Source organism: Ictalurus furcatus, chromosome 24 (assembly GCF_023375685.1).
Source record: "Ictalurus furcatus strain D&B chromosome 24, Billie_1.0, whole genome shotgun sequence".
NCBI classification, from domain to species: domain Eukaryota; kingdom Metazoa; phylum Chordata; class Actinopteri; order Siluriformes; family Ictaluridae; genus Ictalurus; species Ictalurus furcatus.
The window spans coordinates 2,208,408-2,220,555 of record NC_071278.1 but is presented as its reverse complement, the minus strand read 5'-3'; the positions used below and the strand labels follow the sequence as shown (position 1 = coordinate 2,220,555).

At 43.8% G+C, this 12,148-nt stretch overlaps 1 protein-coding gene across 1 annotated transcript in view; it reads left to right on the top strand.

Moving 5' to 3' along the window:
- Nucleotides 1-1,391: 1,391 nt before the first annotated feature.
- Nucleotides 1,392-12,148, top strand: part of tbcd (tubulin folding cofactor D) — a 40,459-nt gene continuing 29,702 nt past the window's right edge. The window contains exons 1-13 of the mRNA XM_053612605.1: nt 1,392-1,902; nt 2,801-2,851; nt 4,041-4,138; nt 4,650-4,751; nt 5,050-5,196; nt 5,348-5,403; nt 5,998-6,130; nt 8,601-8,646; nt 8,747-8,879; nt 10,306-10,448; nt 10,601-10,661; nt 11,111-11,185; nt 11,319-11,413. Coding sequence (XP_053468580.1) covers nt 1,710-1,902; nt 2,801-2,851; nt 4,041-4,138; nt 4,650-4,751; nt 5,050-5,196; nt 5,348-5,403; nt 5,998-6,130; nt 8,601-8,646; nt 8,747-8,879; nt 10,306-10,448; nt 10,601-10,661; nt 11,111-11,185; nt 11,319-11,413 — 1,333 coding nt within the window. The 5' untranslated portion in view covers nt 1,392-1,709. The remainder of the gene's footprint in view (nt 1,903-2,800; nt 2,852-4,040; nt 4,139-4,649; nt 4,752-5,049; nt 5,197-5,347; nt 5,404-5,997; nt 6,131-8,600; nt 8,647-8,746; nt 8,880-10,305; nt 10,449-10,600; nt 10,662-11,110; nt 11,186-11,318; nt 11,414-12,148) is intronic.

Sequence of the window (12,148 nt, the reverse complement as noted above, 5' to 3'; positions counted from 1 at the left end):
CATTGTTCCAAGTGTGTATTGATTATAACATGATATACTGCATTAATACTTCCACAATAATAATAATAATAATAATAATAATAATAATAATGACTAACACTATTCTCCTACCCGAGGTCACTGTACAGGCTCGCGCACGCAGGTTTTAAGCTGTGGAAAGTGAAGAACAAAGTCAAAGAGGTTGAGGTAAAAGAGTTCCATGACACTAAAGCATCTGCCCCCTACAGTGACCAGTCTGAACTTTGGGACAGCTAGGAGTCCAGTATCAGAAGAGGGGCGGAGCTAAACCATGTAGGGCTTTATACTTACCATACCATCATGTCCCTGTAACTCTGTAAATAAAAAGTTTACCCTGGCGGTTATTGCAAATGATTAAATGGATGAGCTACCACATGTGACGCATGTAATCTACAGGGGTCCTTTAAAATATTTTAATTAAGTTGTACTGCAATATTTATGTACCTGACGCAGGAATTGGGAACATGTAAACAGTACCATGAATACCATAAGTGGCTGTATGCATATTGCACTAAATTCCATTGCCTCGTTGATGAGCGAGGTCAGACTGACAGGAAGTCATAACCACTCTTTACAACTGCGGTGAGCAGAAAAGCATCTCGACACGCTGAACCTTCTGGTGGACGGGCAGCAACAGCAGAAGACCACGCTGGGTTCCACTCCTGCCAGCTAGGACGTACTTCTACACGGCATACTTATAGTCTGACTGCTTTACAGGTTGAGGAGAAGAAGGTTTTGGAAAAGGAAGTGAACTGAAGCTCAGGTATTACGACGAATCAGCAGCCCTTGAAGAGGAAAACTCTCTGGAAGAGATGTAGACCATGATTAAAAGCTGTGGCCTTGCCAAAATTGTATTAAGTCGCTTTGGAATGCCAATTTCCGGCCCAGAAGGCTTGTTTGTGTTTGGATATTCTTCCTGTCAGTCATTTTATAGACGTGGTTCGGGGTAAGCGGATGGAGCTTTGTATAAATGAAGTGGAATCATTCAAATATCAAACTTGTTTTGGTATTATTGTTTTGTTTTGTTTTTTCTTCCCAATTTTATTTTATTTTTTCTGCCAATCAACTGCCCACACTCCAGTCCAGTAGGTGGCGGTAATGCACCTTTAACTGGTTTGCCAACCGCCATTAAAACAAAAAGAAGAAGAAGAAGAAATAATAATATCAACCTACTTAAGCATTATAGACCTAATCTTACCTAATGCACCATTAGGACCAGGATTGGAAATACGTGGGGTCTAAACGTTGCACTAAATTCCTAAATTATTATTATTATTTTTTTAATAGTTTATTCTCGTATACTGAATGATCATTATCATATAATTCTAAAAAAAAAAAAATTAAAAGAAAGAAACAAAAGTGTCAGTTGTTGACTATTTTACATGATGAGGAGGGAAAAAAATGGCACGGAAATACGAGCTGAAAAACAAAACGCGTTTTAGTAAGGACGACCTGAACGTTCTGGGTTTCCGTACGTCAGGCGCTACGTCACTTAGTAGCGCGACAACAGAGCTGCAGCGGATTCTAGATGATTCTAGAAATATTCGCCAAAGATTAAATTGTGTTCTATTTCAGAGCGAGGAACCGGAACCGGAATTGGCTTTTAAAGCCTGGGCATTGAAAGGGGACTGAGTTTAGAGGTTAAAGAGTGACGCAGAGCATCTCACCTGGACAGACAGTTTGGAGACACAATGGCGTTGCCGGGTGTAGAAACCGTGGACGGAGATGATGGAGCTGATGGAGCTGGAGAATCCGAGGTCCTGTCCAGTGCTAATCTTCTGGCTGGGTTTACAGAGAGCGACGAGATCCGAGCCCTGATCTCCAGCTTGGTGGACCTGCAGGAGAACTGCAAGGCCCAGGAGTCCACCATCCAGAGATTCGTGGGTGAGAACCTCCTCCATCTCCTCCACCTGCTTAATCAGCTTGTCCTTGTCCGAAATGTGTGTGCATAGTGTGCTCTACCTAGGGTGTAGGGACCATTACAGGATGCGGGAAATCAGCAGGGAGGAGTTGGGATGGGTTCAGGTGTTTAGGTATACCTGGCCACGCCCCTTTCTCCTTTCCACTCACCCACTCCTCTCTCCACACACACACACACACACACACGCACACACACACAGGTTTCAGTAACCCAGTCTTCTCCAGGATCGGTTTGATATTAAAACAGCAACAAAAATGGCTTAAGAACATCTCTACATCTTTAACCTCATTAAAAATACAAATGCTTATGAATAGGCATGCGTATGCAAATTGGACACGCCCACTCGTCCTTCTGTAGTCCCACAGAGTTAGTGAGTTAAAGGGAAACTTCACCCTGAGACATGTTTGAATATGTGTATGTATGTGGAATTATTTCTGATTTGTTTAGTGCAAAACGGTCGCTCGGTCGGTGTGGTGTTTTTCACTGCAGCACTACTCGGAGGTAGTCAGAGCAGACGGCATTGTGGGTAATGTAGGAAACCGTTAAACAGACCGATAGAAGTTTAAACCAGTGAAAGTGTGGTTACAGGCTCCATTGTAGATGGCGTTAATTATAACGATGAATATGCGAATCGTTAAGAAGGGAGATTTTTCTTGTCACGTTATTTTTTTAAATAAATAAAATGAGATAGTAAATGAGATTTGGGAGCTCCTCCGGTGTTAGTGTTTCATTTACAGTGAGAAAAGGATCCAGGGAGTCGATGGGAATGCCGCTGCTTCCAGACTCTTTAATATCCGTCCTGTCTGCTGGGAAGGTGATTTATTTACTGAATAACGATGAGGAGTTTGTGTCCCGCTGCAGATATAATGAACCGCTATCTGGAACAGCCGCATCTTCTGGACCCTCACCTCGGTAAGATCCTCTCTCTCTCTCTCTCTCTCTCTCTCTCTCTCTCTCGCTCCTCACACATCTCTCACCCCTCTCACATCTCTCGCTCTCTCTTTCTCTCTCTCTCTCTCCTCACATCTCACTCCTTTCACATCTCTCTATCCTCTCTCATCTCTTTCTCTTCTCACATCTCTCTCCTCTCTCATCTCTCACTCCTCTTACATATCTCACATCTCTCTCTCCTCTCACATCTCTCTCTCCTCTCACATCTCTCTCTCCTCTCACATCTCTCACTCCTCTCATCTCTCTCTCTTCTCACATCTCTCTCTCCTCTCACATCTCTCTCTCCTCTCACATCTCTCTCTCCTCTCACATCTCTCTCTCTCCTCTCACATCTCTCACTCCTCTCACATCTCTCTCTCCTCTCACATCTCTCACTCCTCTCATCTCTCTCTCTTCTCACATCTCACTCCTCTTACATCTTTCACTGCTCTTACATATCTCTCACATCTCACTCCTCTCTCTCCTCTCACATCTCTCTCCTGTCACATCTCTCTCCTCTCTCATCTCTCACGCCTCTCTCATCTCACTCCTCTCACATCTCTCACTCCTCTCACATCTCTCACTCCTCTCACATCTCTCACTCCTCTTACATATCTCTCACATCTCACATCTCTCTCTCTTCTCACATCTCACTCCTCTTACATCTTTCACTGCTCTTACATATCTCTCACATCTCACACTCCTCTCACATCTCACTCCTCTCTCTCCTCTCACATCTCTCTCCTCTCACATCTCTCTCCTCTCACATCTCTCTCCTCTCTCATCTCACTCCTCACACATCTCTCACTCCTCTTACATCTCTCACTCCTCTTACATATCTCTCACTCCTCTTACATATCTCTCACATCTCTCACTCCTCTCTCTCTTCTCACATCTCACTCCTCTTACATCTTTCACTCCTCTTACATCTCTCACATCTCAATCCTCTCACATCTCTCACTCCTCTCTCACCTCTCACTCCTCTCTCACCTCTCACTCCTCTCACAGCTCCCACCCCTCACACGCCTCTCTCTCTCTCTCTCTCTCACATCTCTCTTCTCTCTCTCTCCTCTCTCTCATCCCTCTCCTCTCATACATCTCTCACAACCTTTAAAACGTCTCTGTGAGTTTTCACTGATAACCGGGACTTCTTTCCCGTACCGATTCTCAGAGTGGATGCTGGACATGCTGCTGGAACTCATCCGGAGCGAGACATCTCCCCCGCTGCTCGTCCACCTCAGCTTTAAATTCCTCTACATCATCTCAAAGGCAAGGCTCTAACCGTTTCCTGCTTCACTTATTTCAAAATATGCCTTACGTTACCTTGCGTTTTTCATCATTACGCAAAATTGCTCAACATATAAAGTTTCATTTGATCTTATTCATTTATCCTTTATGTGGATCGTGTTCGGAAACAGAAATAGTCAACACAAAAATATTTAATGTCGGTGAATTTTTAAGAAAACTTTCTGAGTAATATTCTTTACAAGTTACGCACTTTAGGACCATTTCAAATGTTTCCTCTTATTATTATTATTATTATTATTATTATTATTATTATTATTATTATTATTATTAATATAAGAGGAACAAAATAAAAGCTAAAGTGTTCCGAGTCCGTTTAGCGTCTGGCACGAAACTACATCGGATTTTTTCCCGCCTTACTTTCAGATGAATTAAAACAGTCTTCCATCGACTCCATATACGTGTGGACGCTGTGCACGAAAGGGTTAATCAGTCCTCCACGGGGCGTGTCTCTAACCTTCTGGTATTCCGTCAGGTCCGAGGCTACAAGATCTTCATGCAGGTTTTACCACACGAGGTGTCGGACATGCAGCCCGTGCTCGACCTCCTCTGCAGGCAGGACCCCAAGGACACGGAGGTGAGAATCGTTTATAAACGGAGGCGTAAATGACTCGCTTCAGGATTCGTTTCCATCCTTCTGATGCACTGATCTGTAATTAATACACAAATAAGTAACCTTTCAACCAGTAGAAGTCATTTAATAACAAAGTAAAGATCTTTAACCAAATAGTTACCTTTTGGATCTTATGTTTTAGCGGCAGTACATAAGTGAGCGACTCCGAGAGTACTTAAAGCTAACCCCCCTCTCTCTCTCTCTCTCTCTCTGTGTGTGTGTGTGTGTGTGTGTGTGTGTGTGTGTGTGTGTGTGCGCTCAGACGTGGGAAACCCGTTACATGCTCCTGCTGTGGCTGTCCATGACGTGCCTCATCCCGTTCGACCTCTCGCGCCTGGATGGCGGGCTGAGCTCCGACCCCGAGCAGAACAGAGAGCCCATCATGGACCGCATCCTCTCCGTCGCCAAGGTAACGCCCCGAAATTTCATCGGAAGTGTTTTGCGCTATGTAGTGATGCAGAAATCCTGTGAATGATTAAAAAATCTTCCTCAGTCACATCCTAACTGATCTCTAACTGATGTCCTGTGTGTGTGTGTGTGTGTGTGTGTGTGTGTTTCAGCGCTACCTTCAAGTCGGCGATAAATCCAGAGACGCCGCGTCAGTGCTCGTATCAAAGTAAGCGAATCAGTCTCTCCTCATCACTATTCTTTTTTTTAATTAATTTTTTTTTTATCATTAGATTCACATGATGCAGTTCTCCTGATTGTATTTTCACTGCGAACGAGCTGTTACTATAGAAACGATAACGTAGCAGAACGAGCGCATTTGTATACGCTAAACCCGTGATGTGCAGCCTCACTACTCTCAGAGCTGCTGTTCTAGAGAACTAATCAACACCTTCGGACCAATCAGGAAGGAGCATTCACCAGCTCAATCACGGTAGCTCTGAAATTATAAACGCATATACGACTGTATGGTGTAGTTTGGGTTCCTGGCCACTAGGGGGCTCTCTCAGGCTTCTCCCGAGTCCTGATTGTGATGCGACGTTACTGATGTGACGTTATTGAAGTTTTATTACGTTTATAAGATGTAATCTTTTTATTATGGTAAAGTTTGAGTATTCATGTAGGGCTATTGTTCAAATTGTTTTATTTATCGCCCGATCGCGGTTATCAGTGCTTATGTGTCCTAATACAACGTGTAATAAGGGAAGGTTTGAATGAAACCGGATCTGTACACATTTGACTTGAATCATACGCGATGCCGCAGGTTTGTGACGCGGCCGGACGTGAGGCAGAGGCGGTTGGCCGATTTCATGGACTGGACCCTCGTCACCATTTCCCAGTGCAGCGTGGAGGGTCACCAGGGCACCATAGCTCTAGATGGAGCTCTGCAGTCTCTGGTAAACACTTTTTATTTATTTATTTATGTTTCAGTACATCCAGGGAGTACACACACCATAAGCTTATCTTACGACACTATGCCAGCTGAAGTATCACGATACCACGCGATATCGTGTTCATTCATCATTCAAATGTTTACACACAGCTGTCAGCGTAACGTTAGCTTATGCTGGATTTGGAGAAAGGTTTTAGATAAAAAAAAAATAAATAATAATAATAAAGCTTAATATTTTTTAAAAGGAAAAAATATCATGTTACTTGACACTCAAGGTTTCGGTATCAGAAAAGGAAAAAATGGTATCGTGCCACATCTCTCGTTTACACGTACACGCTATGACCAAAAGTATGTGCGCCCCTGACCATCACACCTATATGAGGTTCTTCCCCAAACTGTTACCACAAAGTTTTGAAGCACACGATCGTATAGAACGTCTTCGTACGCTGTAGCGTTACAATTTCCCTGAGAACTAAGAGGAACAAACACTGTTCCAGCGTCACGATACCCGTGTACACAAACCGAGCTCCATGAAGACACGGTGTGTGAAGGGTGGAGGAAGGTAGAAGATCTCGAGTGTCCTGTACAGAGTCCTGACCTCAACCCTACTGAACACCTTTGGGATGAACCGGAACTGGAGTCTCCTTACATCAACATCAGCGCCCGACCTCAACCTCACGAACGCTCTCGTAGCTGAACGAACACGAATCCCCACAAGCCACGCCCTAAAATCTAACAGAACGCCTTCCCAGAAGACAGAGTGGAGCGCACTCTAACAGCAGAAGAGAGGAATCGATCTGGAATGAGATGTTCTACAAGCACATATGGGTGTGATGGTCAGCTGTCCGCATACTTTTGGTCATACAGTATAAGTATTCGTGTATCGTCTTTGTCGATAGACTGACTTCTGCATTTTTTTTTTTTGTTGTTGCCAGATTTCGGTATTTTTTTTTATATATATATAAAAAGAAATTTCTCTATTCAAATACTTTTTAATTTGCATTTTCCGCATAAAATTCGCATGAATGTCCTCACACTGTTACTCAGAAAGTCAGAAAGATTTTCGTGTAGTTTAAAAGCTCTGCCGAAGGCAAAACCACACACCGGCCAGTAGGATTTTCCGGTTCTCCAGGGCAGTCATACATGTGTTGATGTATTGCTGGGGATTCAGGTGTGTGTGTGTGTGTGTGTGTGTGTGCGCGCGCACAGGTGCCTGTCAGGAGTCGACTGAGGTGCATACCTGTGAGATATAATTACTTTTATAACTTGGCCAGGTGTTTTATTTCCCACCTGTTGTGCTAGCAGATAAAACACACACACACACACACACACACAGAGAATAGACTGATCTGCTGTATATGAGTTGTGATACGGTTTAATAAGATGGTTTCTGTGATGGTAAACAGCACTGTTTGTTTTAAAAGAGAGCGAGCGAGCGAGAGAGATAGCGAGAGCGTGGTAGTACTGGATACCACCCTTGTTTGCCGCAGTGCGTTTCTTTTCACCCCCGAGGCTTTCAAAACTGGCTCTGTGTGGCAGGAATGCCTGGGGAAACAAAAGCGCCATCAGAGTTTTGCATCACGTTAAATGTCACCAGGCTACGGCTTCGGCTTATAGACGTGCGTTCCTTCGAGGTTTCTGTTTACAGCCGGCTGCTATATACATATATATCTCTACATCAACACCCCGCCCAAGGATCCGGCCTTTACAAAGAAGATCTGAGATTCAGACATGGATTTATGCCTTAAACCATTTCGAGTTCTTGATTCTGGTTGGTCGGAAGTCACCGGCGTATGTTAATGCACTCGTTTTCGAATACGCTGTCATTTCTATAGTAACAGCTCGTTCACGGGCACGTGTGCGGCGGACGCTCCACGTGAAAGGTCTGTAATCGTTGATGTAGTGAAGGTTGCTGTAAAAAAATTTTATATATATATATATTTTCCAGTTTCTTGGTAATCTGAGTAGTAACGAGCGGCATTTATTTATTTATTTATTTATTTATTATCTCATTTACATCAAGATATAGAGAAATGAAGAGAGGCTGGTGAGAGAACGACTGGTTATAGCTGCTGTAACGTACAGTAAGTGAGAACAGGAACGGACATGTTGCATCGTGGACGTTCCACAACGTTAAATGTAGCTATAGATAGACAAAAAGTATAAATGGTGAAAAATGGTTGTGGTATAAGAGGAATAAAACACTTCAGGACACGCAGTTATGGGAAAATAATCAGCTTCAGGGTGGTAACAGTAGCTGGTTGATAGGTGTAGGTAGGTAGGTAGGTAGAGAGATCGATCTCAAATGGTTGAAAACAACGTCAGGGTCCATTTAGAAAATGGATAAATAATAAATAAATGTGTAAAAGGTGTTAGTTAGCCCAGGGTGGATGAGTTGTACACTCGCATAGCGGCGGGTATGTAGGACATTTTGATTCCAAAGCGTGCTGAGAAACCTTCTCCTTGTTCTCCAGGCTCAGCTTTTCAAGCACGGCAAGCGAGAGGACTTCCTGCAGTATGGTGCGTATCGCCTCCACGTGAATATCCGACGGTATAATTAATAATCTGGTATAATTCTGGCGTAAATAAAGTGCGGTGGCGTTAACGTGATGTTCCTCAGCCCCCACAGTGCTTCACTGCCTGGACCAGAAGAGGATTGCGGAGAGCACTGAGAACATGCTGAGGAAGCTGTCCGTGAAGGTGGTGCAGAGACTGGGGCTCACGTTTCTGAAGCCACGCCTGGCCAGGTGGAGGTAAAGAGCCCTAAATACACATCTACCACCAGGTTTCTGTAAAGCTGCTTTGGGACAAGGCTGATTTTGTTAACGGCGCTGTAGAAATCGAATCGCTCTCCAAAAAAAACTTATTCCCTTTGCTCTTTGGGGGAATCCACGGTGCTCTGTTTATTTATTTATTTATTTATTTATTTATTTATTTATTTATTTTTATTTTTTAAAAAGCTTGAATGAAGTGTGTTAGATGACCTCACAGAGGTCAAAGTCAAGACGAACGTGATGATTAACGTTTCTGTTCCGTCTACATATGACGGGTGATGCATTTTATTATTATACTTTGCTAACTAGTCATGAGAAAGCGATAGCTAGCTGGCAGAGAATGTATTTAACTAGCAAAACTATCAGGGCCCAGTTTATCAACAGGATTGAAACGTCTGTATAGTTTTAACTAGGAAAGAAAGAGAGAGAGAGAGAGAGAGAGAGAAGTCATTGTGATGCTCACTCTACCATCCTGCATTAATCCTGCTTTCAGGAACCTCTACCCTGGAGTGTATGAATCACAAGCAAAATTTTGAGGGAAATGTGATGCACACTTCTGGGTCTCAAAAGGGAAGTGACACACGAGAAAAGAAAAAGATCTGCCAGGCTGCAGGATTGGACGGTTTACCATTCGACTGATGCTTTATGAGGGGGAAAGTTGGAGGTGATGGGACACGATTCGATCAAACGGTGTAAAAGATGGAGTAGATCTAGATAACGGTGCAGGATCAAGGGCAGTTCTAAGGGCTCAGTGGTTCAGGGCTACCAGTCCGAAGATAGTAAGTTCAAGCCCCGGCAAGATCTTAATGCTCAACTGCTCCAGGAACGTTGTATCCTGGCTGACTACCTACCTTGACTCACAACTGATCCCAACTGCCTGACAAGCAAACAAAGATTTTATCTTCTGCCAACAGAACAGTACCGTCCTGCCAACAATTACAAGGTTTTTTTTTGGAAATCGTTAAAGAATGACTGTTCATACTGGTAGTTATGTTTAATGTTGTGGAACATCCACAAAACAAGTTAGGTCCTGTCATCATTTATGTTACAGCACCTAGGTTCTAGCAGTCGATCTCTGACCATCTGCCAACCACCCCCCACCACCACCACCTTTTTTTTTTTTTCTTCTTCCTTCATTGTCTTGAAGAATGCGCCTTCTTACCCGAAAAGCTTAGATACATCCGACTGTTACGAAGCAGCGCTGACACTGGAGACTCCTTCCATAAATGTTAAACGTGCGTCGCCTCCTTAAAGAAAACTGCAAGTCCCTGTAAAAGAGCTGTTACTATAGAAAGGATCGTGTATTCGAATGAGTTTGAGAAATTGAGCGAACACCTTCTGACCAATCAGATTTGAGAATTCAACAGCGGTATGAGCGATGATACAGATTGTACTTGTCATCCAGATACCAGAGAGGAAGCCGGTCTCTGGCAGTAAACCTCGGCCAGTCGGCATCTGCTGGAAAAGTGCCGGATGTAAAACCCGACCTGGGGTCCATCAGCTCAGAGGAGGATTACGACATCCCAGAGGAGGTGGAGAACGTCATCGGTACGTCATTTCTGCTTCCACCGAAAACCTAACCGTGAATAAAAAGCTGTCGGGCAGCTGATGTCTAACGCTACCTTAGATTAATTTTTTTTCCTGTTTGCTTGCTTGCCTGCTTATTTATTTATTTATTTATTTATTTATTTATTTTACAGAGCAGCTGCTGATGGGTCTAAAAGACAAGGAGACGATAGTGCGCTGGTCCGCCGCGAAAGGGTGAGAACGTTTTCAACCTTCCCCCTCACCGTTAAACATCACCGTTTTGTATTAAACAAATTTACACAAATTTCCCACTAACCTCAAATGTAGGTGATCAGCAAGAACTCGATCCGTACACAAACTTCTGTACGCAATTTGCATGATGCAAATCGGTGCTCATGAGCTTCCAGTACAAGTTTGGAACCAAGCCTTTAGCCTCGTAGCGCCTGTTCAAAACCAAAACCGAAGAAGCGGTATTTGGACACGGAGAGAGTGTCTTGTCTAATCTGGTACAATTTAACGAGTGGAAAAGCTGTGTAAAATTGTTCGTCCCTGAGGCATTCCTTTATTTCTGTTAGAGTTCGATTCTCCAGGAGATACTTATAGCGCAAACAAAACTCAAAGTGGAATATTTGTTTCAGGGTGCAAGGATTGTGAGCATTGTTCTGTCTTTTCTTAACGTGCAGTATTGGAAGGGTGACCGGAAGACTGCCCAAGGAGCTGGCAGACGACGTGGTTGGCTCAGTCCTGGACTGTTTTAGGTATGGATTTGATGCTAGTGTCGTACCTGGCGTAAGGAGTCATGACCTTTTGTCAAGCATGACTCCATTTTGATGTTTGTAACATCAAAATGAGTACTGGTTCTGAGGGTTCCTTCTTTTCTGTGTTCTCCAGGTTCCAGGAGACGGAGAATTCATGGCACGGGGGTTGCCTTGCCCTAGCAGAACTCGGTCGTAGAGGGTTGCTGCTTCCCTCTCGCCTCTCAGATGGTGAGTTTATTAAATATATAATCGAGGATATTATCCGAGAGAAATACGTCTGTTTTCTCCAGTATCGTTCTGTTACTTGAATCGTGGTGATGGTCGATGGAATAGAAAGATAAGCTGGGCAGAAGCGGGTCTTAAAACCTTTTGTCAACAAGTACAAACACAATGCATACAGTCTATATTTTACAAACACTTTATTTACTGCACAAAAAATTAAATGGTTGAACGTACATCATAATAGTACAATATCAGTTTAAACATGCACTCTGAAGTATGACTTATCGAAGGATGCTGCACATAACAGCTATATACAAAACATACATACTATAAAGGTAAGTCTGTAATTGCTCTGCAACGTTCACCAGCTCAAAAGCTCGCATTCGAAATTGGCGCCCCGAAACTTCCCTCTTTGAATGCCGATCAGCAGTTCTGGGTTCTCCTCCTCTTGTCCCGGACCGGCTCGTTCACCCTCGCTCTCTTGCTTGTTGTTTTTGTGGCCTTGTCACTTGCTCGTTTCTTCCCCTGGGCTGCACTGTTCTGCTCAGACCTGCCTGTGTCAGTAGTGTCCCCATTAGGAGCCTGGTCTGGGGCAGGACGTTGCTGGTAGCTTGGACTTTGAGTGTCCGTGCGTGGTTCTGAAGGAAGTTCAGTGGTATTGATGTTGCTGGAGCTGGCCAGCTGGCAGAGGGCGAATGCTGCGGAGTGTCTGCGATCACACTGCTCTTGCTCGGACGAAAT